At 41.9% G+C, this 27,776-nt stretch overlaps 2 protein-coding genes across 3 annotated transcripts; both read left to right on the top strand.

The window, feature by feature from the left end:
- The first annotated feature begins 1,638 nt into the window (after positions 1-1,638).
- rmnd1 (required for meiotic nuclear division 1 homolog) lies at positions 1,639-6,048 on the top strand. Of its 2 annotated transcripts, XM_080849726.1 has the most exons (12): positions 1,639-1,767; positions 2,130-2,573; positions 2,692-2,800; positions 2,916-2,991; positions 3,277-3,316; positions 3,421-3,521; positions 4,010-4,116; positions 4,231-4,295; positions 4,410-4,486; positions 4,636-4,756; positions 5,516-5,632; positions 5,920-6,048. In XM_080849726.1, the coding sequence occupies exons 2-12, from the start codon at positions 2,136-2,138 to the stop codon at positions 5,950-5,952; spliced, it is 1,284 nt and encodes a 427-aa protein (XP_080705852.1). In that variant the 5' UTR covers positions 1,639-1,767; positions 2,130-2,135; the 3' UTR covers positions 5,953-6,048. The 2 variants fall into 2 exon arrangements, with proteins under 2 accessions (XP_080705852.1, XP_080705851.1); XM_080849725.1 differs by lacking the exon at positions 5,920-6,048 and having other exon boundaries at positions 5,516-5,819.
- Positions 6,049-8,336: 2,288 nt separating this feature from the next.
- On the top strand, positions 8,337-9,956 carry zbtb2a (zinc finger and BTB domain containing 2a; the record flags this gene model as incomplete). Its single annotated transcript, XM_080849816.1, has 2 exons — positions 8,337-8,509; positions 8,675-9,956. 2 exons carry the CDS (start codon positions 8,337-8,339, stop codon positions 9,954-9,956), a joined length of 1,455 nt encoding a protein of 484 aa, XP_080705942.1.
- Positions 9,957-27,776: the final 17,820 nt, after the last annotated feature.

Genomic DNA, 27,776 nt, shown 5'->3' with positions numbered 1-27,776 from the left:
TTGGGCTTGATGAAACGTTTAAAGATACTACTTTGCTAGGTTATTTAGCTACAAGCTACCTCTTTGGACTTCAGAAAGCTGCCATATACTGTATGTCCACTGATGTTTGCCAACACAAATGTAATCTTACGTGATTGCAATCTGAGAAGCTCACTACATTATAGAGCTGGAAGTGCTTTTGTTTACTTCATATAGCTTTTTCTGCTAACGTTAACATTTTAAAATAATATGTAAGATAATGTTGAATAATAATAAGCATTGTATATTTAGTAATATTCAGATTTAAACTTTAAAATAAAAATATGAGAATATGATTTAATTTCATGAAATAAAGTTTAATTATTTATTTTAAGTAATCATTCACTTACCCACAGCATGCCTTATTTTTCTCTTAGTTTTTTAGTACTTTTTAGTTTTAACATCGATTTATTTTTCATTTTTACAAGTGTTAATTTACCTTTTAATGTGAATGTCTTAACATGCACTAGATTGCTTAACTGCTTTAAAAGGGTAAGAAGTCAAGCCTCGCTCGGACACAAAACAGAACAATTGCAATCTCTCCCAACATTTTTACATTTTATCTGCTTTTGCTGAACAATAAAATTGAATTGTTTTCATCTGAGAAATTTTGAAAGTGCAGAGAATACTCAAAGCTGGCATGTATTGGTCTGGTCAGGGGTCTATGAGTGCATTACAAACAGCTGAGCAAACAGCTCCCTCTGTCCTTTTTTTCACATGGACCTTGAAACCAGCAACATATTGCTGTTTACACAGTCATATCCACTCAATAGAGCGATCACTATAACCAGCTGTGTCTCTATTTCTGTCTTAATTCATCTGCATCCTTGTGTGCTAGCATATGAGTGGCTGGATGCAATCAGTTGTGGTATTTAGAAAGAAAAGGCTGGGGATCAAGCAAGAGAAATAGGTTTACCCAGTACAGTCTGATGCAATCACTTCAGTGGTCTGTGAAGCTCTGTGTGCTAAAACAATGGAGAAAGGCTTTCATTCAATCTACTTAAGTCCACAGTCCTCCAACCTCTCTGAGGGCTATGGTCTGCCTGATATTGCTCATGGTCAGACAGAATTGTTTATTCCAGTGTTTCCAGTATTTAGATGGTGGTGGTTATGAACAGTGTTTTTGCACTGGTTATAATGTTTTAAAACATTTGAAAGTAAACCTGCTTACATTTATATAAGATGAAACTGGAATCTTTCCTGACACTGATACCCATGAGGTGTGTATGAGGATTACTGTGCCCTCTTCATATTGTTCATTAATATCTCCTTGTCAAATTGGAGGACCCCAACAATGCAGAAGAATGTATTTGAATCTTTGAATGTAACACATATTGGTGCAACTGTTGCTCTGCAATTCATTTGTAGGTTTTTAATGGCTTTACCCTAGTAGCCTTCATTGAACAGATATATCAACTTCAGTGCGGTCCAATGATACTCACAATAATAGATCCAACCGCCACCCCGTGGTGAAAATGCTAATAAATGCATAAGGCCCAGCAGACCATCCTCATGAAGATACAGGCACCCACCCTGTTCTCTACTAATACAAACGTTACTGTCTCCGATACAGTAGGCGGCGGTATGCACGTTCTAGTTGGTAAGAATAGTAAGATGGTAGAAAAAGAATTGTTGATCTATGGAAGATGTTGGCGCTGGATACTGGTGTTCCAAATTGCAATTTATTGAGTTTTATCCGGCATTAATGCCGTCCATGAACCGATTACAGTTTACAGTAGGGTTGGCCAGGTATGTCGTTTCGCCTGCATACCAAACACTGACAGTTTGTCCAGGTGCATGTTGTTAGCTGATTAAGGTACCTAGCAATGTTGACGTTAGCTAGCCAACCAGCATGTTATTTTCAAGCTATTTCACGCGAGCGTTTTGTTTTTAACTTTCTGGTTATCCACCTATTCATCTACTTAATCAATCAGTATCGTTAAAACGGCATGTCAGAACCTAAGTATTCCAGACCTAAAGAATGTTATATGCTTAGCTTAGTTAGCTAAATCAAGTCAAGGTCAGCTTTCTGCAAACACATTTCATAGACAGGTTACTAAAGTTAACAAACCAAACTTTCCTAACGCTACTCTTTATTGGTCAACTTGCAGGTAGTGATGGCTCCTCGGCTGCTATGGACGTTTTTCACGCCCGTGGGCAGGAGAGCATTGTGTACATGTGCCCCCATGAGTTGGGGAACGTCACACCATATTTCTTGTTTTCAACGCGAGAGTACCCCGCCACAAGGATTGGTGAAGTACACCTGTCCCATCTACATGCGAAATTACACACAACGTGGGACCACTGCACTTCAAACTAATGGATCGGTACCAAAACCTCTGTTCTGCGCGGATAACTTTAGCCATAGATCTCCAACAGTGTTAAAGTTGAGAGATGAACCATGGAGGACATGGCTGATGCAGATGCGCTTCAGATCTACCACTGCCAACAAGTCGGTGCTGAAAGAGGGTGGCCTGCCCGGTAAACGAACCATAAAAGGCCCTAGAACGAAACAGCCATCAAGAGCCAATCAGCCAGTGCCAGAGGAGGACTTGGTGACTCCACTATTGATCTGCAGTATAAACTCGTTGACACATAGACTTGCTTTTATCGTATATTGATACATTATATATATTAATTTTATTGTCTGTCTATGCCCTCATTTTCCTACAGGATGTAATGCAGAGCATTGCTTTTGCAACTGCGGACCAGTACCATTTGCCCACTCTCTGCCATGACTTAATAAGCAATGGCTTCTACGAAATTACAGACCTGCCAAGAGGTTGGTTAGTCAATCAGTTAAGCACTTGACAATGTCATGTCAACAACAGAAAACAAACTTACCTACAGAGGTTTAGAAGAGAGACCAAAATTGATTTGATATTTACTCATTTCAGATGCCGCCAATGTGCTGGTGATGGGAACAGACAACATATCCAAACCAAATGACAATGCTATGATGTTCTTCTTCAGGTACACTGGCAATTTTATGTACATATTGATGACAGCCCAGGGCATCCATCATTACTGTCAAACTCTCCATTATTATAACCAGCAACTGTAGTGTCAATGCTGCCCCCTTGTGCCCACCTAAGGTTTGGAGCACAGTGTGGTCAAAACTAAGATTTATTTTGTTCAAAACAATGAAATACAGGTGTATATGGGAGCACATGCATAGATAGTGTGCCCAGGCTGTTTTAAGGAGTCTTGTACAACAAAATCTGTTATGAAAGTAACTCTACTTATTTTGTTTTGAAGGGAAGGATCTGTGGTTTTCTGGAATGTTGAGGAGAAAACTGTAAGTATGTTACAATGTTTCAGGGTATCAGCAATGTTATCAAATACAATGTCAACTCTGTCATTCTTTCCATTATCTCAAAATTGTGATGGTTTCCTCCATAGATGAAGTCTGTGATGCGGATCCTGGAACGACATGAAATTCAGCCGTATGAGGTGGCTTTGGTCTACTGGGAAAATGAAGAGATCAACTACACTATTGGAGAGTATGTAATAAGTCAGTAAGATCTGTGTTCATACCCTGCAGATGAAGACATTAATTACATTTAATTCACACTGTAAGGAAGCACTTTCCAGACCAACGATGGAACTGGAAGTTGGTTGATTATGTGTGTTCATCTCTGCGCTTTTGGAGATATAATATTTGGAAAAAGGAACTAATCTTTGTAAACTTAATTAAATAGACATCTATTCAACGTTTGTACCTGCTCTGCAATATCGTTACCTGTGAAGTACTGTAACTTATGGTAGTTTCTTCTGAATACCTACAACTTGTTATGATATCAGTGAAAGACCTTCATATGTATGAACATATCTGGCTGCTTGGGTGATGCTACATACAAAATGTGGAAGTCTGGCTACAGAATACTCAAAATGCTTTTTGCTATCTCCCCTTAAATACCTAGTTCAGTTACATGCATAGTATGTAATTGATAACCAAGGAATGCTACATCCTCCATTTGCTTCATCCAAGGGGAAACTCCAAGCTTCATCGTGGACGTTTCCTTCTCAATGGTGATATGGACTATGAACAGTTGGTTCTGGAAAAGTTTGCCTTCTCCAATGCTCTGTCTCTATCTGGTAAGTGTTTTAAGTTCCCTTGGTCAGTTTGATCATGTATACAGATTGTCTTTACATGGCCAGTAGAGGATGGGTAAATTTGGTCTGAAATCTCATCTCTATCCTACTTCCTAGTTAAGTTGGCCATATGGGAAGTCTCTTTGGACAATTTTGTGGAGTCAATCCAGTCAATCCCAGAGGTGCTTTGCAGGCTTATTTTTCTTGATATTTTGTGGGGGGAAAAACAACTCATTCCATACCCTTACATGTTCAGACTTTTTTCTCTCTTTCATTTTAACCTTTGTGCTTCACAGATGCTGAAATCTGGCCAGAGGGTCAAACTCTCTAGGTCTGATGTCCTGCAGAAAATTGGAGAACTTTTCTCTTTAAGGTAAAATTAAAACCGTGCAGCAAACCCGACCTCTCAAGTCTCTGTTGAGTTAGCACAACACAGGTCATACAGATGTTTTTTCCAAGTCACTGACCAGACCATTACGAGTCATTATTGTTTGTTTAAAATAGCTTGTTTACTTCTTGAAGGCACTGTATAAACCTAAGTTCCGACCTGCTGATCACCCCAGACTTCTACTGGGACAGAGAGGACCTGGAGCAGCTGTATGACAAAACCTGCCAGTTCCTCAGCATCAACCGTAGGGTGAAGGTAGGGTACCTGTGATATGAATGGTTTAGATTACTGTAGAATATGTAAGGGATAATGTATAGAACGCAGGTCATTGTCGGGAAAATAAGCCCCTTCACGGTGAATCAACACCCCTCCGCTTCGCGTCGGGGTGCTGTTCGCCCTGTCGGGGCTTATTTTCCCGACAATGACCGGCGTTCTATACATTATCCCGCTTATTATACGGCTAAAACTAAAACAATTACTTAACACAGTGTGTCTTTTTACAATGTATTTGTTTTTGTTACTATACGTAGTGTTAAAAAGCAGAGAAATAGTTCGCCAAAGACGTTGAACTTCAAAGACAGTTGAACATTCTTTAGAACACAGCTGCTCAACCGTCCGCTGAAACTCCCTTGATAAGTTACCGTACTACTTGCGGAGTGCTACGAAAGATGTGAATCAGAGGCAAAAAGGCCACTTTCCTTGACAGCGGTCATTAACTGCATAGCAACGGTCAGTTATCGGAAAATAGTTGACCGCAGAACGTTGGGAAGCCCCATTCAAGTGAATGGAGCATTCTACAGCATTAAGAAGAGCCGTGTAATAACAATTTATATGTAATGAACCCTTTATACAGCATATGGCTTGTTCTTACTGTTGCTGCATGACAGCCAACACTGACATAAACACATAGTTTGAGTAAAGGAGGAGTTATTCGTTTTCACAGTTCTATACATTACTTTTAGGGCAGTTCTGTCAGATTTCTGACACCTTTCTGATTGGTCCATTTTTCTTTAGGTTGTGAATGAGAAGCTGCAGCACTGTACAGAGCTCACTGACCTGATGAGGAACCACTTGAGTGAGAAGCACAGTCTGAGACTGGAGTGGATGATTGTCATCCTCATCACCATTGAGGTCAGATTCTCCAGACTCTTTACAGCACACGCCTTTTCTAGGCTCAAGGTTATTTAAAATAGTAGATGGTGTGTTGAGCCATTTTCAACCCATAAAATGATGATTAAAACCAGCATTGATGTGTTTAGTCACAGTTTATGTCATATTATTAAGTGCACAGCTCAAAAAACACATGTTAGGATGCAGTTTCTCTTTAAGGAGTTCAACCAGGTATGTAAACTTTATTTCATGACAGCTGGTGCAAGATGTATGATGATTTTATTTGTTGCCGTTTCTGTCCCTTTTAGGTGATGTTTGAGCTTGCCAGGGTGATCTTTTGAAGAACACTTTTGGTGGCCTGGGCACAAGAATGTTTTTTTGTCATTTGCACAAACTTAAAAAAAAAATCTTGGAAGTATAAATAAATGAAGTACTTAACAGCGTGTTCTCCATTTACTATCACGTGGCATTATGATACATGACACATTATGATGTACAGACATATCTTTCCAGACAACAGGTAACTTTGCAGGTAAATTAACAGATCACAAACTGATACGCCTTAATAAGTAAAGTTGTCTCTTGTTTACCTCTCTGACATGAGATCTCTTATTTGTTTAACAATAGCCTAAACTGTAATAATGACAGAGTGACCAGGTGTCCCGCTGTGTGTTGTAGTCCTACGGCACAGCATCTCCATTATATTCCCTTTCTTAACTTAAACTACAGTAGGTCTTATGTGCCTGGCACTTTCGACTTCATCGATATCTTAGCGTGAACTTCCCACTCGCTTCTAAAAAGGGCGGATGAATGACCAAGGCAGCAACGCAAATGTTTTTTGTGGTCGTGTCATGGGGCCTGAGGCCACTAGACCCAGTTACCCAAGATAGCCCTAGCTCCCACTGGCCCGGCAGTGGAATCACAGCTATTTTGACCCTTTCGCCGGGCATCCCACATATTGTGTAAATGTCCCACATTTGAATTGGTCCTTTAATTTGAATTTTCCTAAAATAAGGAACTCTGCTATGTCGCACAAACCTGATTTACGCTACCTTTGCAGTCAAGGTCAAAGCTACCAGGCGGCATTGTGGCCACAAAGTAAATAATATTTTTTAGTGAAGAATGGACTGCGACATAGTCTTGAGAGAAGCCAGTTGACAGGGATTGTCATAGTGTTATGCACTGGTTGTTTTTTCTATTTCACATGGCGGCGAATATGATGTGAGGTGTAGGCCTAATAGCCTACAAAAAGTACAAATCCGAAGTCTTTCTCTTTTATGGTCTAACTGGTGTGCTATGGCCAAGTTACCTATAGGTGTTTATTAGAATACAAATGTTTCTTTTTTAATTAGATAGACATTATATTATGTTCTTGGGTAACCTTTCAGCGTCACTAACATGTTCCATGCTTACTACTCCTACTACTAACTACTCCCGTAATGTATGTTTGCATCTGCTGCTCACGCAGGCTGGTGTCACTTGGCAATTAACAAAGCATACATGTATAATTACTTTAATCAGCACAAGGCCAACCTACTATAGTTATATTGGGATATTGTATTACATAACTCGAGTGTGCTTGGAGCCAGGACCGCGCGCGCGCGAGGGGGAAAAGCGGTTTTTGAGGCGCCCTAACTAACCTCAAGGCGCGCGAAAATAGTCACGTGATCACAACGTAAATGCTCCGGAAAGCACCAACATCCAGTGTCTCCGTATTACACAGGAAAAGAACAATTTTACAGTTGTTACGACTGCTCAGCTCTACTACTTCAGTTGTATCATCTGCATTTGACGAACAATTATAAGGTATGTTGTCAATATTCAAACAGAACTATTTAAATCGTATAATTGACTGAATCTGCACTAAACGCGTCGTCCCTTACCGTGCGGGACAAACAAGACAAGCCTTTCTTATCTGTGCTTAGCAAAATTCTTGTGCCTGTTTAAAGTCTCGTATAGATAGCTTTTGTGTAAAGTTAACTGAAATAAGTAACTTTTACAAAAAAAAACAACCTTGTACCTTGACATTTTGTTAGTGTGTTTCAATTGGATAGTACGACCATCATCAGTGACTTCTAAAAACATACAAAGCTCAAGCCACAGAATGACGTGTGATGGCAACGTTAACGTTACCTGTCCGCCTGGTTAATGTTTTCATGTCACTTTTTAAGCTCTTGAAATTGTGACCTCGTTCTGACCGTCTCACAGTATTTACATTCCTATAGGACCTAGCTGTCTATCGCTAGCTTTCACGAAAAATGTTATGTTAAACTGCATCAGGTTCAATGGGACTCACTTTGTCTCTGTTAGCAGAAACTAAAATAAATGGTCCGACTGAATTAACCCATCATTCAGCACACTTTCGGAGGTGGGCCAGCCTGTATGCTAATGTAGGTACATTAACCAACGGTGCATTTAATGGAGGTGGGGAAGTTCGACAAGTCTGTCGGAAGTTAGCACGTTTTGCTAACATCGCTTACAGAAGCTTAAACCTGGCTAATAAGTAACGTCAGAACATTTCCTTCTTGAGGTAAAAAAATAAAATAAAATGTCCTCTAATTGAGTAGATTTCGTTAAAATGGAAAATACGACCTTATATTTTGGCTGTATGTCATGTAGCTTCCTGTATTTGCTTGTTGTTGTTATTGTTGTTATTGAGCTTGGACTGTTTATAGTGTTTATTTCATATGCATGTGTGTGTTCCTACATTTGCAGTGATGTAAGGATGGAGCTGGCCCATCATGGTCTGGTTCTCCTACAAAGGCTGAATGCTCAGAGGGAGTTTGGGTTCCTGTGCGACTGCACTGTAGTCATTGGAGATGTTTTCTTCAAAGCCCACAAGGCTGTCCTGGCTGCCTTCTCGAACTACTTCAGAATGCTTTTCATTCATCAGGACAGGTACTTTGGTTCTCTTGGTGGGGAAACGGCCTTAAGCATACAGCTGGATGACGGCTTCTGTGCTGCATGTCTTGTAACGTTATCTCAAAGAAAGTTGAAAGGAAATGCTGTGTTTGCTTGCCATGCAAAGCTTAGACATTAGTGCATGTTTTGTGTATCTTGCAGTGAGTGTGTACGTCTGAAGCCGGCAGACATCCAGCCAGAGATCTTCAGCTACCTCCTGAACCTGATGTACACTGGAAAGCTGACCCCCCAGCTAATTGACCCGCTGCGACTGGAGCAGGGTGTCAAGTTCCTGCATGCTTACCCTCTTCTACAGGAAGCCAGCCTGGACCTGCAGCACAGCGCACAGTCTGCTGTGCTAACCAACTCCCTCTACGGCATTCAGATTGCTGAGCACCACTCCAGCAACTCCTCCCCCCGCAAGCGCAAACTCCCCCCCTCCTCACCCCTGCCCACTGAAAATGTTGTCTGTGTACCCAAACAGGAGCTTGCTGGTGTGGAGATGGCTGTTTCCGATTCTCCCCATGTGTCTGCAGAGAGGAAGGTGCCCTGTAGTCCCACAGCCCCTTCTGCATGCCCTCCGCATCCACACATGCAAGTGGGCATAATTCCGCGCAGCGCCTCCCGCAGGAAGCACCACACCTGCAGCCGCTGCGGCAGCCTGTTCACCCAGCGCAGTCAGCTGAGGGAGCACATGGTCCTGCACATGCAGCAGGGAGCACAGCTGAGTCTCACTACCTACAGTCACCAGCAGGGGGAGCATGTGGGCTCACAGCTGCAGGTGCAGGAGCCGAGTGGACACAGAAGTGGAGATGCAACACCTGACAGCTCCCTTGCTGAGCCTGAAGCAGAGGAAGAGACGGTGCGTGCCGACAGTGATGTTGTCAACAGCGACGGGGAGTTGCCAGCCCTGCTGCTGCAGCAGGGTGGAGAGTCCACACCTCCACCTTCAGACATTGCTGACATTGACCGCCTTGAGGACGTGTCTGTGGTAGATGTGAGCGATGCCAAACGGCGACGGTTCCAGTGCCCGACCTGCGGGCGTAAGTTCTTGCAGCGCAGCCACTGGCGCGAGCACATGTACACCCACACGGGCAAGCCCTACCGCTGCAGTGCCTGCCACAAGTCCTTCTGCCGTGCCAGTCAGGCGGCACGCCACACCTGCCGCTTGCTCACGCAGGACGCCTACACCATGGTGGACCCTCAGTGTCTACTGCTGTGTGATGGGGTGGAAGGCAGCCAGACTGAGGCCCTCTTCCTTCCCTCCAGCCGGCCGTATAAGTGCCATTCCTGTTCCACCCTCTTCTGTAGCCCTGCTGAGGTCTTTAAACATCACTGCAGCCAGGCTATCAATGCCCAGGGTTTTGTACGGCCACAAGACAAGACCCAGAGCAGTGGATCAAGAGGCTCAAGCCCGGTCCATCCCGATGCAGATGAAAGCTGAATTTGGGCCTAAAATGTTTTTCTCGCACCACGTTGTCTATGTACCGAAAGCTTACAGGTTTTCATGTAGTTTCACCTTATGCAATGTGGTATTTGATTTTCATATTCATATTGATCCTTTTTGTCTGGACAACACTTAACAATTTTTTTTACTATATTTGTTGACAATAAACAGATTTTTGTAAATAACCTGAGTCCTGAGTACGTTTTGTCTCTTCATTGTCTTCTTGTGGGGATGTAGCTCTGCATGCTCAAGTGTGCTCTATCTGGGGCCCTCTTTTCTTTTACGCATTAGAGGTACAAGCATCCATTGATTTAATAACCATGTTGACAGAAAGACATTTGTTTTAGCTTGGATCCTTACCAGTCCATCGTGCAACCATTGTACCACAAACATCATCCACGCCAGTATTAGCAGTTTTCTTCAAAAGTGGTACGTATTCATTACATATGTTGCTGCTATGTTACATCAAAGCAACAGCACAGGAAGCTGTATTTGTAAAAGCAATTGGCCTGTTATGTTGGCCCTTGGAGTTGCTTTACATCCTTCATATCTTTGTCATGGAGACCACTCACCTAATGTTGTAATTTTTCGCCATTTCTACTGACCTCTTTCCTCCCGTTAACAAAGAAACATCAATTTGTTTCTAAAATGAAAAGTTTTCAATGATAAACACACATTCAAGGATACTTTTATTTAAATAAAACATACAGTAGTTTGAAGTTTATTAACAGTGTGGAATCTGAAAAGTTACAGGTACTGTTCTGATGTATAATGTTTAGTTATTTGTTAATGTGTCATGTAGTTTTATTTGTACAAATACCATATGATGTATACAGTTTAGATGCCATATAAAATGATCAAGGAAAAAAAATCAATCCTTGGCCATACTCCCCTGATAAACCTGCCATTTCCCCCTTGTATGCACCCATACACAGAGACGCTGTATTAGGAGTTGACAGATAATCAAATATTACTGCCCCCCTCACCCTTGCCTCATTCTCTCCTACCTGTAAGTGAGATATTACACTGTTCAGAGAAAGTCAGATTGCAAATGTGGCCAAATATATCTTTTGTATGCATCTCATTGAAATGTATTCTGTGTTTCAAAAGCAGTAGTCCAATAACTGTTATGAATAATTATACAAACAATAAAAACCAAAAATGAATGTAGAATTTGATTGTTCACGTTACATTATAATGTAAAACAATACAAACTAAAGGAATACATTCAATACTTGAAATAAGGACTCTTAAATGAGATGACCAATTAAACAACAGAATGCTTGTTATTACATACTTTGGTTAGAAACAGACTTCCCTGTGGGGTTGCTGGATGACACACATTGAGCCTACCCTTCATTGTAAGGAAAATATATATTTATATATATATATATGACACAAATGCCTGATTAAAGCATTTTCTGAATTAAAATCAATCATAATTATCCTGGGAAGGGTAAAAATGAATGTATAATTCAATTGGAAGTCAACATAAATTCATGTGATAACTGAACAGCGAAAATGCTTCATCATGGTCATGTGCACTGCTGATAGTGCTATTAGCTAACCACATTGCCAAAACCAAAATGGCAAATCAGCACAATAGCTGCTTTCAGAACATTGTCTTCAGAGCTGAGCTGGACTCTGTGCTGGGGTGTTGAGATGGAGTCCTTAGTCTGTCTTGCTAACTTCAGCAAGGCGGTTCATCTGACGTTACTCTGAAGAACATCGAGCGATTAACCTTCCTATTCCTGCATTCAACCTGTGTAGGGGACATCATAAAGGAGTATATACATGAGATTTTATGGAATCTGTGGTATTTAAATATCTGATATTAACTGCGTTCAGTAACTGAGTAGGTAATTATTTACTCACCAGCTTGCCATGCCTGTGTTGGCTATATTGCAATAACTGCTTTTTAAGTTCCAGTAAGGGTTGAATCGGAATTCTCAGCAGCATCTTGGAATTCAACCTCTAATGAGGCCTGCAGCTCAGCGGCTGGTCCTTCTTCACGCTTCAGGCCAGCTGGGTCCTCCTTGGGTGTGACTTCCTCTTTGCTTGCTTCAGCCACACCTCCCGCCCCTTTACACGGAATTGGATCACTGAATTCGGCAACAGGGCCTCCCACTTCCACCTTAGGGGTTATATCATCCACTGCATCCTCCCACACGTCATCCTCTGTTTCTGGTGTATTTGTCTTTGAAATAGTCACTTGTTGTGGGATTTGGCCCATGTCAGCTGGCTTTTTGGCTGGAGCAACTGGAGCTAAGACGTTTGCATCCACAATTGTTTTTTCTGGCTCAAGTTTACTTATAGCAAGAGTCTCTACAACTGCCATGGCCCGTACTTTTGGGGACGTTACAACTGCTGTCTGTACTTCCGACACTGATGGAGAAACTACAACAGCTGTGTCTACTTTCGGGGCGGCCTCAAAAGATGTATCCACTTCTGGCACAACTACAACTGGTGCTTCTACCACAAGAGCATTTGCGACAACTGTTTTGACTTCAGGGGAAGCTACAATGGCTGTCAGAACTTCTGGTACAGCTACAACAGTTGCTTGTACTGCTGGAGTAGCAGCAACCCCTGAGATTACAGCAGGGGCAGAAGCAACCTCTGAGATTACAGCAGGGGCAGGAGTCACTTCTGTGATTACTACAGGGGCATGAATCATTTGTGTGATTACCACAGGGACAGGAGGAACTTCTGTGATTACTACAGGGGCAGGGGTAACTTCTTGGATTACCACTGGGGCAGAAGTAACTTCTGTGATTACTGCAGCGGCAGTAGTAACTTCTTGGATTACCACTGGGGCAGAAGTAACTTCTGTGATTACTGCAGCGGCAGTAGTAACTTCTTGGATTACCACTGGGGCAGAAGTAACTTCTGTGATTACTGCAGCGGCAGTAGTAACTTCTGTGATTACTACAGGGGCATGAATCATTTGTGTGATTACCACAGGGGCAGGGGTAACTTCTTGGATTACCACTGGGGCAGAAGTAACTTCTGTGATTACTGCAGCGGCAGTAGTAACTTCTTGGATTACCAGTGGGGCAGAAGTAACTTCTGTGATTACTTCAGCGGCAATAGTGACTTCTGTGATAACTACAGGGGCAGGAGTAACTTCTGTGTTGGCCGCAGGGGCAGTAGTCACTTCTGTGTTGGCCACCGGGGCAGGAGTTACTTCTATGATTACCGCAGGGGCAGAAGCAACTTCTGTGCTGGCCACCGGGGCAGTAGTCATTTCTGTAATTACAACCTGGGCAGAAGTTACTTCTTGGATTACCATTGGGGCAGCTACTTGGGCAGCAGCAACCTCAGCCCTTACCTCTGGGGCAGCAGTAACCTGTATGGTTATTTCAGTGGCTGCAGAAACGTTTGGGCTTATTTCTGGGGCAGCAGCAATTTCTGCACTTGCCACTGAAACAGCAGGGAGCTCTACACTTACCACTGGTACAGCAGTAACCTCCGCACTTGCCATTGGTACAGCAGTAACCTCTGCACTTGCCACTGAAACAGCAGGGACCTCTGCACTTGCCATTGGCACAGCAGGGACCTCTGAATTTGCCACTGGTACAGCAGTGACCTCTGCACTTGCCACTGGTACAGCAGTAACCTCTGCACTTGCCACTGGTAGAGGAGGGACCTCTGTACTTACCACTTGTACAGCAGGGACCTCTGCACTTACTACTGGGGCAGCAGGGACCTCTGCCCTTACCTCAGGTACAGCAGCAACCTCTGTGGTCACTTCATGAGTAGCAACATCTGTGCTTACCTCTGAGGGTATAGTCTGTGCTGGTACTTTTGGAACAGTAACAACAGCTGCTTCTTCCTCCAGTGGTGACTCAACCTCTGCTGTTTCCTCTAGCTTATGTATTACTGATGTTTCTACAACTGCTGTCTCTACTTCTGCAGTGGCTACAACTGCTGTTTCTTTTTCTTGGGTATCAGTAATCACTGTTTCTTTCTCCAGTGAAGCCCTCTGCATTGTCTCTATAGCCAGCTCACTTTCTTTTGAAGCCTCAACTTCCAGGGCTGCAACATATGGGGCTTCTACTTCCATTTTTGTATTAACAGTGGTTTCTAACTCTAGTGCCATTACCACTGGTGCCTCAACTTCAACTGCAGATACCACCGGCGTCTCTTTTTCCATCTCCATCACTACAGGTATCTCTAATTCTGGCTCAGACACCACTGCTGTTTCAACCACCTGGGCTGTCACCACAGGTATCTCTACTTCTGGAGTAGGTGCTACTGGAGTTGCTGCCTCGAGCTCCGTTACTGCTGCTGTTCCAACTACCAACTCTGGTGTTAATATGGGTGCCTGAGCTTCCTGTGCAGTTTCAGTTATGGGCTCTTCTTCTTGAGATGTTACAGATTCTATCTCAACCTCTGGTTCAGTGATAACAAGTGCTTCTACTTCCAGAGCTGTGACCTCTGATGCCTCGGTCTCCAGAGCAGCGACTGGTGTGTCCAATTCTGGTTCGATTAAAGATGATGTTTGTACTTCCACAGCAGTTAAAAGTTCTGCTTCAGCAATAGACTCAGAAGCTGGTGGTTCAGCTGGTATTGACGGTGCAGGTTCCTGAGTTTCCACCTCCTCCTCCACCACTTTTTTTTTTTCTGCCTCAATGTCCTCTGCTTGGACCTCCATTTCTGATAACTCTGTAGTCAGTACCTCCGAGTCTACTGCAGGAACTTCCTTATCTGCTGATCCTCCCAACTCAAGTTCTGAGGTAGCGTTTCCTTCATTTTCCACTGATTCAAATATGCCTTCTGGACTTGGAATTTGGGAATCTGCGGAGTCAACATTACTTTCAGTGGCAATTGAAATGTCACTCTCAGTCTCTGTGACCTCAGCTCCCTGAGTAGCTGTCTGTTCTTCTACAATAGCACCTTCCTCTGCTTTTTCAGATGGCAATGGAACGTCCTCTGGAGGCAATGACTCATCTCCAATAGCAGATAGGTCTTCCACCTCCACATGCTGAATGATTTCCGGAGCAGGCAGGGTGCAGGGCTCTTCAGCTGGTTCTGCCTCAGTTTCTTCCCAAGTTGTTTCTTCTTTCTCAGCCATCTCCAGTGTGTCAGTTTCCTCCTGAATGACAGCCTCATCAGTTGATGCTACTTCTAATTCTGACTCAACAACGGGTTCTGATGACTGCAATTCTATGTCCTCTATTTTAACTTGGATTCCACGATCATCTGCAAAACATACTGCATGTGCATTTTCCATAGATACTTCTTCAGGGACTGAATCTAGTACTGGCTCAATGACATCTACTGCTTCCTGGACCTCTGTAGACTGCACTGTCAGTGCCACAACTGGGATCTGAGCTTCAGGCATCTCTGAGCTTTCATCTGTTGGAATGCCAGACACTGAAGAGACGATTTCACTTGCTTCACTCTGAACTAGTTCAGCAAGAGTCACATGAAGGATGTCAGCATCTGCAGTCTCAATTTCGGTGATACTTTGCTCTTTCTCTCTTACAGTAACTTCAGCCAGGATTGCTGGCTCTGCACATACAGGTTCCTCTACAGCTGAGTCCATGGGGCCTTCCATTGCAGGTCTTGGTGTGTCTTCTGCAATAACCTGCCCTTCCAGGTACTGTGCTTCTCCCTGCAGTGCATTGGTAATGGCAACATGGATTGGTACAAGTTCTGCAAGACCATTGACCAACTCTGTCTCTTGCTGATTCTCAGACAGAATCATATAGGACGTCTCACCCATTTCTTCTCCACCTTCCTCTTCCACATCAATGGCTTCTGCTTTGTTTTCTTCCGCTTCCCAGTGGTCCTCCTCTTGGAACTCAGTTCTTATTTCTTCCACCTCAGCTTCATATACTTCATCTTCTTTAACTTCTGCTATTTCAGGTTCCTCTGCCAAATCTTCTTCAGATACATATTCAGTAGGCACAGTTTCACTAACTTCAGACACGGCCTCTACCACTGTCATGGGAGGCATTTCCTCGGTAATGTCAAGTTCTTCAGTTGTAAGACCTGTGCAAATGTAAGTTGCTTCAAATTTCTCATGAGCAACAAGAATCGTTGTCTCTTCAGTAAGGGATAACCCTAATAACAGTGGGGTTAAAGACATGGCTGCCACTTCCTCCATATTCTCATTATCTTTTACTGATAAGTTACTTGAAAGTATGCTGACAGTTTCCACAGCTTCCTGCAGGATGATATCTGTGTCCTTAATATCTCCCTCTGAGGCAACTGGTGTTGAATTACCTGAGGAATTTTGAGACTCTGATAGGTGAGAGACAGCTGTCACATAGGACAATTCAGTCTGTGGCTCAGCAGCTGTGAATGCTTCAGATGTCCACTCTACAAAGTCCTCTGCAAGTGTATCATCTTGGAAAGCCTCCTCACCAGGAGGTGATACAACACTCTCTTCTGGTATGTCACTGAGTTGCTGATGCTTGGTTATATAGTCTGTCAGATCCTCAAAGTCGTTTGGGGCTGTTGCCACAGTCGGAGTGCCAAGGTCGTGGGGAGCTGGGAGCAGTTTCTCATCAGTTTCCTGTGTAATGTCTCTGGACTCTTCATCTTTTGGTATTGTTTGCACCATGCTTGGTTCGATTATATCAAATTCAGACAAAGGCACCACTGATGGTGTTTCATCATCCTCATCTTCTGATCCAACATCTTTACCAGCCTCATCAGAAGATGACTGCTCCTGTCTTCCATCAGATCTTCGCTTCTTGCGTCCTGAGATTAGTTTCTTCACTGAGAACGAAGTTTCTTCTTTTGTGGTTTCACCATCAGAGGGGATTTGCTCACTTGATTCTCCAGCTCTTAATTTCCTCTTTGGGGTTACTAGTTTCTTCAGAGACTTCCATGTTGATCCCCCATCACCTTCAGCAGGGCTGCCGGACTGTTCTAGAGAGGAAGACGCGTGCTCATCATCTCCTTCCTGAGAACTTTCAAGTGGAGATTCTGCAGTCTTTCCTTGGTCATCCTCAGGCCTGCTGTCCTTCTCAGCTGCTACCTCATCCTCTGAGTTAGATCCTTTCCTGCTCCTTTTCTTTGTAGATCCTCCACATATCAGTGCCTCCCAGGAAACAGACAATTCAGACTTCTTTTTGGGCTCCTCTGGACAAGGTTCGACTTGCTCTGGCTCCTCACTGGGTTTGACATACTCTTGTGTTTCAGAAGCTGAGATATCTGCGGAGGGCTTTTCCGTTCCTTCATCTTCACTCTCAGATGGACGCTTAGCCCGTTGTCTTTTAGGCGTGACACGTTTCTTGAAGGAACTCCATGGTCTTCTCTTTTCCCCATCCGAGGTTCCTTCACCATCAGATTCATGTTTAGACTCATCCTTGCTTTTGTCCTCTGGAGAGGAGATGGGGGTTTCCTCCGTCAGTGCAGTGTCTGTTTTGGTCTGTTCTTCAGCAGTGTTTTCAATCGTCTCTGGTATTTTTAGTCTCCTTGAAGAGAGCCTGGAGAAAAGTCTCTTCAGAGGACTACTTTCAACTTTTGGTTTCTCTTGAGACCCTAACAGTTTTGCCTCACTTGTTCCTGCAGGGGGGTCTTCTACTTTGCTTTCATTGGCAGGCTCTGCTGCTTCTTCTTCAACAGCTTTCACAGCCCCCTCTTTCTCAATTGTTTGGAGCTCTTCCCCATCAGCCTGGTCTTTTGATGGTTCCTCTTTCTTATTTTTCTTGAAAATCCCAGTGGTGAAGAATCGCTTAATTGGAGACATATCTTCCTCCTCCTCCTCCTCTGGACAGGTGTGTTCCTGTACTTCCTGATCACCTTCTGCAGGTTTCACCTCTTCACTGGGAGCTGGTGCGTCTGTGATCGCTCCTACAGTTGCTTCATCGGCAGGTTGGGAGATTGGTTCAACAGCGGCAGAATCAGGTGTCAAATCAACACAAACAGGTTCCTCCTCAGACTTCTTCTCCTCTGCATCATGCTCTGTGGTGACAGTGGGGCTAGTCTCTTTGGAGTCATCAGATTTAACTAAACCCTCCCTCTCACTCTCATCATCTGGTTGGCTTTCCTCCCCCTTATCCTTTGTCAATGTGAATTTTAATTCAAAGAATTTTATTATTTTTTTAAAACCCACTTCGTCGTCCTCAGGCTCACTTGATTTTGTCTCTGCTTTGTTTTCTTCTATCAGTGGAGCACCTTCAGAGAGTGTACACCCCTGTTCTTCATTTACATTGATCACTGCCGGTTCGACTGCCTCTTGGATAACTGAAGGACCGTCTGCTTTCAAGTCTGAGCTAGCTGAAATAAGCAAAAAGATTTACATTACTCCACATTACAACAGACCAATAAGCCTTTAATGCATTTTACAATTAAAGTTTAATAAGTTAAAATTTTCTTTAATAAAATACAGTAATGCTGAGACTGAGATTTGTTTATCATCAGCTTCCATGCGAAAGTAATACAAATAAAGTGTTTTGCGTATATCATTTTGCCACCATTAGATGAAAATGAGGTGTGATAGGGACATTTTGTGTGAATTAAGAGAATTAGGTTGAACTCATTAGTACTAACTTAACCATAACCACTAGTGCTATAACTGCACTCACCCTGAGCCAGGGCCTCTGCCTCGCAAAGACCATTTAACTCCTCAGTTTGGTCCTCTGCTCCATTTATACGGGAGATCTGTCCATTCTTCTGTAGTAACTAAAGGAAATGGAAGAGAAGAAAAATATAGCTGCCATTCTTCTGGAATTGGTCAAAACGGAAAAAAAGAACGTGTGTCTCTCCATTTATCTTCAGAGAGTGTAAACTGGGGTTAGACCAAAAATGTAAATAACACTACAAAGCATGAGCTAATTGCTGATTCCAATTTTGTCTTTTATTACATAATGAATCTGCTGACCAGCAGCCATTAACCGTATTTAAAAGTTTTTTCACCACCTCCACCTCCCAGTTCCACCTCTCAAGAACAATTTTTATGGATATAAAGTAAGTGGATATACCTTTAATCAGCCCATCCTGTGCATGTGTCTGACTTGGTAATATTCGTTGCAGTACAAAATCGAAAGCAGTTCTAGTTTGACAAGATCAAACCTACAACAATGTCCTCATCACCTCACTGTCATAATGATTATATCCATGATGTTTCATGTTCCATGACAGACCAATTCCTGTGGTGTAATTGTGACTGTAATGGCACTTGCAAATCAATACAAATGGATCAGTCTATCTGCCCATCAGTATCATTGAGTGTCACTTAAAACCAAAACATCTTGCGTGAGCACATGAAGCAGTTATATTATCTAGATGACAATGCAAAAAGATGTTAAAGGTACTGCTGAAATGTGTCACGTCTGTGCAGTAGAAGAGGACTGTAGGTAGGTATAGTAAGTGCAAAAAAAAGCCTACCTGTATAAATCCCCTAGGGGGAGCTAACGGTGGGGTGAGGGGTTAAGACACAGTGTTAGAGAAACAATTGGGCCATGGGCTAGGTCATGTTGGTGTGCAGTGTGTGAATAAAGAAGCGTTTAAGCGAATCATTGTTTGGTCGTGAGGATATTACAGTAGGTCTCTCTTTGACTGTCAAGGCCATCACTGCCCCACTGACCTGCGTTCCAGTGCAGCAGATGTAGGAGGTCTTCTCCCTCCAGAGAAGCTCAATAGGGAGAAGAGAAAATTACCTTTCTTACTGCCTTGCTGGCAGGATTCAATCATGCCTCCAATTGTAAGAGGAATAAAATGACCACAATTATTGGTGCTATACATGTATCCCTCATTATAGGGTTCAATTCATACATGTCATAATAAATACAGCTGGTAAAGAAATTAACTAATAAACAACTTATTGTGGCCTCAACGAAAATCCTTTAAATCACTGCTGAAACTCATAATGATGAGTGGAATAGGCTTAACAAAAGCAATTATGCTCTCAAAAGAAATTGCATAATATGCTGATTTGCATGAAGACTGCCAAAATAAGTGACTCATGACAGATATGTTTCCAGCCACATTTAAAGTTGTTTGTAAAGGGTTTATGGCACCCTGCTTATATGGATGTATCTGCTTTCCTATGATACAGTATGACAAAATGCAAGCCAGTCAAATGATCTCCTTATATGCTATTTTCTTACTTTTTTTTAAATATCAGAGGACTTCACTTCAAGCAAGTCGGATCCTCACAGGTACCAATGACCAATGTTAAGATTGCTTGTGCCTTCATTCTGCTATGAACCAGTGGGCATTAAGGGTTCAAACTAAATATGTCTAAAATCAACATATCTACTACAAACAGTGAAATTAAGCAATCTCAGTGTGGTTGTTTTTTTTCCCTGCCCGTTCCATACAGGAATCTTAGGCCAACTCATAAATAATTCTGCAAAAATGGCTGCATCTCAACCAAAGTCTGCGTCTATCCACACACAACAGAATCTGCAGTGTTCCACAGAGTGACCCTCAGTTTAACAGTGAAATGTTCAATCACTTTATGATGCAGAACGTTTAAGAAGTACTAACCACAAAAAGTGGAACGCTAAGCAGGATGGGAGAAATGCTATCCTAGACTGACTGCTCCTAGACTGCTGAGCAGATTGACTTGGTTGTACATTCACAGTAAATACATCATTTACTGGAATTACCGTCAAAGTGGCCTAATCGGTTCACAGTAAGAGTAACAATAACCATGGTGAATTAAAAAAAAATACAAGTAAAATACAGGAGATGTCGATCCTGTCGACCTTCACCACACCACAGAACACATAATTCAAACAACTGAAAAATCCTACTTCAATCAATCCTATTAACAGTCAGAATACCTCATTGGATTCAAATGGCATGTCTACCACTGCAAATAGCCTATTCCATCTAAAGATACAACCAAGAATCATTAACATTTTTATAAACAACAAACACTGTAAATGCGTTGCTAGGACTGCAAATATTACAAGGCCAAATCACTTCTGTCAGGACATCCTTTATCAACCCCACTCTCACTAGTGCCATATTGCTTAACTAATATTCCTAAGAAAGTTGTATGCGATAAGGACATCAACTACATAAAAAACAAGCCATTCTGAGGTTCCAGTATTTCCAGGCAGGCTTTATATGGAGGATGTGTAGCTAATCTAGGAAACTGAATCAATCAATAGGGCTGTGCTATCCAAAAAAACAACAACATTCATTGAATGATCTCCCTGACAGACTTCCTGTTAAGCCATACCGTTTCTCATCAATAAGCACTCTCTGCAGACTCGAGAGAAAAAAGATCTACCCTCTGTCCCCAGAGAGGAGGGGATTGCGGACTCTCAGGAGTCAGGTGTGTCCGTATATCCCAGTAGGGATAATGTCCCACTAGGACTTGTCCAGACGAAGTCCAGCTAAAAAGGAAAGACGGGTCCCACAGTGGCTATCCTCAGGTGAATGTTCTATAAAAACTGTGCAATCTACTTAAAATGGCTTTCTCCAGGATTGTAGGTTAATGAAGTACTTACACAAGGCCTGTGTTTCACAAAATGTCAAAGTAGGTTTGTCGAAGACAAACACTGACAACCCACCACGGGGAATGTTTAGACTTTTGAGTGGTCAAAATAAAAAAAGTTTATCTCTGGGATCCTGAGTATGGCAGACACATGTTAACAACAGATCAATAATGTTAATGCCCCTGCTAGACCAGCCCATGCACTGGAGTCAGGCTAGCTCATCTGAGCATCTGAAATCTTAAGTGCAGCTGTCAAAGTAAAAACAGTCCACAAATGCCAAACCACCTCACGGTCTGCAGATGAAAGACACATCAAATAAATGGTAAATCACACTTAATTTACAACTGTATTGCAGCTAGGTGTGTCCAGACAGAAGCAACCTTTATCAAGTACTTTAACCATACATTAATGTGAACATATCTTCCATACCTTAAAAAATATACAAGTTACAACCATTGAAATTAATTTGCTTATCCCTTCACTGACTGATAGATGATGGCCCGTGGAACTATGCATAGTTGCATGTTTTTTTAGGAATAATCAGACACATCAGAAAAACAGATGTTTCCAATACATTCTGTCATAAATAACTGTTCAATCTCTCTCCTCAATGCCAAAAAATGAGATGATACGCCTCCAATCTTCTAAAAAAAGACCAAAACTGAGATCAAAATTGCACTGCATAGCTATTTAGAGGAAAAATAACCTTTTGGCACTGCTGCCCCTGCTCGTCTCTGACTTTGCGTAGCCACGCATCTCCTCTCACCAGGGTGCTGCAGCATCAGCACCTACTGCCAAACCGCGCATCACAGCGGACTTCTGGCTGAAGGAGCCCCGAGATATTTGAAATATACGCATTATGATCTCTGCTCTGCGTTAAATCTGCAATGTGTTGTTGGGACGGATCACATTTGTCGATGCGTGAGTTAGCACTGAAATGTTGATGCTGAGTGAAAAAAAAACTTTCCAACCCGGTAGAACGATTGGAATAAATGTAAAATAGACCAACAAGATGAGCAGGCTATATGATCACATTGTCTCGTACAATTATTTAATGATTATATGCTGATAAATAATGACGAAAAAAGATGACATTCTGCCATGAATGAGAAAAAAACGAGCCAACAAATTACAAGAATCATACACTCAACCGGCTGTGGCTACTTCCAGTCCAGACAATATTGTACTCTGTATCTGAATGCGACGAAAAGGTTATATATCCTTCCATTTACCTTCACTTCGAGGTTTTCATCTGCCTCCTCCGCGTTCACCTCCACATTATGTTCCTGGACTAACGCATCCTCCTCAGGCTTGCCGTCCTGCTGCGCAGATTCCGTCGCCCCCATGATAAAAGCCCAATGCGTTTAGTCACCTTCGTCCAGTGAGCTGCAAACAACGGCGAAAGCAACGGAAATCCAAAACCGCAGTTCTGGTAATGGTGCGCTCCAGGACAGTCAAACTCACAAATGATGCTTGTCGAGTGCCCGCGAACTCTTTTGGGAAACTGTCTTCCCCGGCTGTCATCACAAGCACAAAACTCAGGCACGCCTTGCTGCATCACAAGGGGGCAAAAACAAGGAGCTGAGACGACTGCCTACCAGGGACCATCCCACCAAACTTATTTTTCTCTTCGAATAATCCAATTCAACGCAATTACATAAGATTTATTAATTATCCCAGGGTTAGGTTATTTCAGGGTAAGATTGTTATACTGTTACCTCATCTTCCTGTTTTAACTTGTGGACGTTTGTTGGCTCGATTTTAAAAATGTTCAGTGCATAGTAGAACATAATACATTTTAACTTTGTAGCTTTAGAATTGTAGATAAACTTGGTGGGATATATGTTTTAGTTACATTTGTTTCCCCAATGTGTTCTAGATAACAACCATCAATTATTAAACACATGGTGTGCCTAAAAGCAAGTGCAGTGTTGGAGTTACAAATTTCTTCTATATGCAGGTTCACATGAAGTCTAATACTGGTAAACTTTTGCTGTGAGCTCCTGAATTGACCTCAGGCATGTTAGACTGCAAAGGCTATCTTGAAAGACAACCCTGTACATTTCACAAGGACAGGACAGTACAAAGGCCTGTGCCGAGCATATATTTTGTGATATAATATACAACGTTCTATACAGGAGACTCATGTGTTTGATCATCTTCACTGGCTCTGTCAAAAAAGCAAAATACCTTAGGGAGCTTTGGGATAAACTGCTGTAGCTTGTGAGAAGCTTGTCTTATTACAGTAACTGCCTACTCATGACTTGCTGGTAATAACACAGGGCTTCTGTCTTCGCAAAGATCACATCAAATTGGCTGAAGTACGCTTCGTACCATAAATTGACAGACATCAGACAAGATAACAAAGTTTAAAGGTATCAGTATATCCTGATAGTGTCACGATATGTAGCCTACAGCGTGTTCTGCCCCAAGTTAAGGCAGGGCCATTGGAACTATGTTTTTCAGATTGAACTCCTCACATCATTGACCCTTAAACTTCACTTCCTGTTTAGTCAGTCTGACTGATAGCATCACTCACAGGCACCTGGTGTGTCTGTGTGTGTGCGTGTGTGTGTGTGTGTGTGTGTGTGTGTGTGTGTGTGTGTGTGTGTGTGTGTGTGTGTGTGTGTGTGTGTGGTTATGTGAGTCACTCAGGGGTTAAAGTTGTTCCTGAGGCTACATTTATTATGTTGTACAAGGGACATCAAGTGTCTCAGGCAATCGTTGTAAAGCTTGAGTTGATGTTGTCATTCAAATGCCCCTTATTAATCAATTCAGAAATGTTATGTATCCTTTTACGTACCTTCACTTCAAGTTTTCTTCAGCCTGCTCAGGGTTCACCTCCATATTACATTTCCTGTTTATTCCCCTCAAGCTTGTTATCACATAGCTAGCTGAAAATATCAAACATTGAAGGAGTTGGATCTTTGGCTGCAAGTTAATAATGGTCCAGACCATTACAAGAACCACATTTCTCCTTATCTCCTTGCGCCCCTTGCTAACTCTTTTTTTAACTCTTAATTTTATTTATTTTTGCACAGTGTGGAGCATTGACCCTTTAACATTTCACTTCATTTTATTGTATGTGACAAATAAAAACACTTGAACTTGTACTTGAACTAACTCCATCAATACTTGACAAAGCAGGCTAGCTTGCTAACATTGCTAGCTCAAAATCTTTAAGTGAGTCAAATAAAGCACTACACATCATTAGCCTACAACTGGTTAGTTAGTAATTGCGACTCAGAGGCAGTATATAGACAGTTATATTGAGCATAACAAAACCAGAGTTGGTGCTTGCCAATCAGTCCTTGGTTGCTTTAGTCAGAACAGTTAGTTCATGACAGAAAATGAGTTTCTCAAGTTTTTATCAACAGTGACATACTGTGAAGTATATCAAGGTGTGTTGAAGTTTATGTAAATAGTACTGTACCGGCAGGTCCCTAGCTTCCATCCCTCACAAATGTGTTGTTTGGATAGTTCTCCATGTTTGCCCATTTCTCTAGATTATTTTGAGCAAAAGCGGGGCAGTTTTGGCTTACTCAAGGATCCAGATGGATGCATATGTTTTTGAGGCAAAGCTAGGCTCTTTAAAAATAGTGGAATCCTAATGAAATTCTGTTTCATAATTTTACTGCTTCCAGCCAAGTCATTTTCTCACTTTTTTCACAAAGAGAAGCATTATGTGGCCTAAAATGTACACTGGTATTTATTTGACCTGCTCTCTCTGCTCCACATTCTGTGCTGATTGGTGTTAATGACAGGACAGCTTCAGATGAATGGAACTCCTTGTGATGGAATTTGGACTTCACAGCCAAAGATTCACCACACAAGAATTGGTTCAGCGCTTTCTGACAGTCATGATGTGGACGTAGGATGCCTGTCATAATGAGCTCAAATGGAACGCCAGCACGACTATAATAATGGTCTAGGTTAGAGGCACCAACAATTTTACTGCACCATCTCCTTTGCCATTTAGAAAACTTTGTGGAATCTATCTAAATTTTCATGCATATATTTTGCAAAGGAGGAACCATTTCTTAGACATACTGTATATTGCCCATAATGTGTTGTGCTGTTTTTTAAGGAATATAGAAATAATAGTTATATTTTAAAATATTTATGTTTGCGAATTATTAATTATTTACTAATAATAATCATTATTGTTATAAATATTGATGATGTTGTTAGTTTGTAATGTGGCTCGTTGGGTTAAAATAGTTTTAACCTGGCTAACTGACTAATGCACATAGGGACCCAAGTTATCAGTTATCTGAAATACTGTTCCTCTTTAAACCCATAATCTGTACACACAAATGCAGCACAGAGCCAGATCCAGATTCCACAGAAACATTTATTTGGGTCAATTACATTCAGATTCAGAAATAAGGGTAGAAAATCCTCAAAAATCTTAACAAATACCACAAAGAATTATCCTTGATTTGGCACACCTAAAGGCTTAACATATTCTCACTTTATTGCAGGTTCAAGTGGCTTAAAATAGGTTTCCCAGAACAAGTTTTGTTTTGTGGAAGGGATCACTAATCCTGTGAGTGGACAGTCCTAATTTTCTGTCCTAATTTTTCTAGTGTAAAGACTAAATGCCAATGAGTAGTCAATCCTGGTTGCCTACCTTCCTGCTCTATTCACCCCAATTAAAAAAGGAAAGGCCTCAATTGCAGTGACTGCGGTGATTATGGTAACCTTTCATCACAGCTGAATACCTTTTTGAAGAATATACTTGATAGGGGAGTGGGGACACGGTGGTGAATTCCAAGGTGTTTTTGTTATTATTGTCAGAGCTGAGAAGCTGAGAAGAGTAACCTGAGAATGATACATGTTAAACATTGAGGGAGTGTATTTACTTAACTATTTATTTATTGTAGTGTTTATTCGTGGAAGTGTTCAGGAGTTTGTTGATTTTTTTTTTAGAAAGACTCCTCCCACTGCCTGTTCCTTGTTGTTGGTTGTACCTTAATAGGCAATAAACCTCAAATCATCCATGCTTCCAAATCTCCAGCCTTTGCTGTCTCCATACTCCAACTGCATTCAGCTCATAGTATTCTAATTGTGTCCAACATTTTTCCAACATTTGTCTAAATCAGTCAGCAAAACCTGATGCAGTGAACATACACAGATTTACCTGCTTGCTGTTAAGAGGAAAGGTTTTAACCAGTCTTGTGAAAATGGTAACCTGTTATGTAAGTGTGAAGTATGTCTTGAGCGAGTGAGAAGTCTAGAGAAGTCTTTTATTTTATTTTATTTTTTACATGGTACAGTTTCATCTACTGTTTGCACTACCAGTAATATTACACTACCTGATACCAGGCACACTTGATTTGTCTTTATGTTAGTATAGGTTTATTAGGTTAGTATAGGTTACAATATGTGTATTATATGTTTAGCAGATTGTATTGTATATTTATTTTGTATATTTAATAGATTTATACTATGTTTATTATATGTGTAATTTATGTTCACAGTACTTATAAGTTATGTTATGTTATTTTATGTAATGCTATGGTAGGTTGTTGTGCGGTGTCTTCTCCTAAGAACTTCAGTGCCCAGTCTGACTCAGTGTTGTTTTGTGCATCTGACAAATAAAACACTTGAACTTGAACTTGAGTGATATGGGGAAGAAACACTGTGTTTTCTTGCTGATTCTTTTTGACTAGCAAAGACCAACACTGACAAGAAATGCCATCCAGACACAAAAAGAAAACAGGATTCTGAAGTAAAAACAAACAGTTGAAATGTTAGAGGATAAGATGATTGCACAGAGGGAATTAAAATCAACTGACTGGTCAAATGTTACTCTGGAGAGAAACAGTCTTCATCGTAATGCAATTTAGAGATTAAAAGCAGCCATGTGAACCGAGGATCACGAGATCGGTAAACAACTCTGCTCACAGCGGCCTGAAACATCCCCACTCATCCTGCCAGCTCCCCAGACAGGACTCCCATAATTCAATGTTCATCAGTGGACAACATATTCATCCCTCACTCACAAAGAGCATGACCCAAGGCTCCATTTAATACAATATCAGTCATTTCAGATGCAAAAACTATTCTTATACAAGCGTAGTACTAGGAACAATGGATTTCCTTTTAAATGAAACCTCTGATAAAAACTGAGGAACCACCTCCAGAGGCATCCTCTACTTCCTCCCAGTGACAGTGCTGGAAATGTTCTCTCACAGGTTTAACACCAGCATCCTTGAGGGTGGTTGTTGAAAGAGACTCCTCCCTCTGTCAGGAAGATCCCTACAATCTCTACAAACTCAAACCCCCTCACATTGACCACAGACAGTGACAGATAAGATCTGACATTTAGACGAGTCTCAATTCAACTAATACAGATTTGAACTGCTTGCTTTCTCAGGAGGGACTCTGGACAGCAGAGAGG

This window comes from Sprattus sprattus (assembly GCF_963457725.1).
Source record: "Sprattus sprattus genome assembly, chromosome: 13".
NCBI lineage: Eukaryota > Metazoa > Chordata > Actinopteri > Clupeiformes > Clupeidae > Sprattus > Sprattus sprattus.
This window is presented reverse-complemented; position numbering and strand designations above follow the sequence as displayed.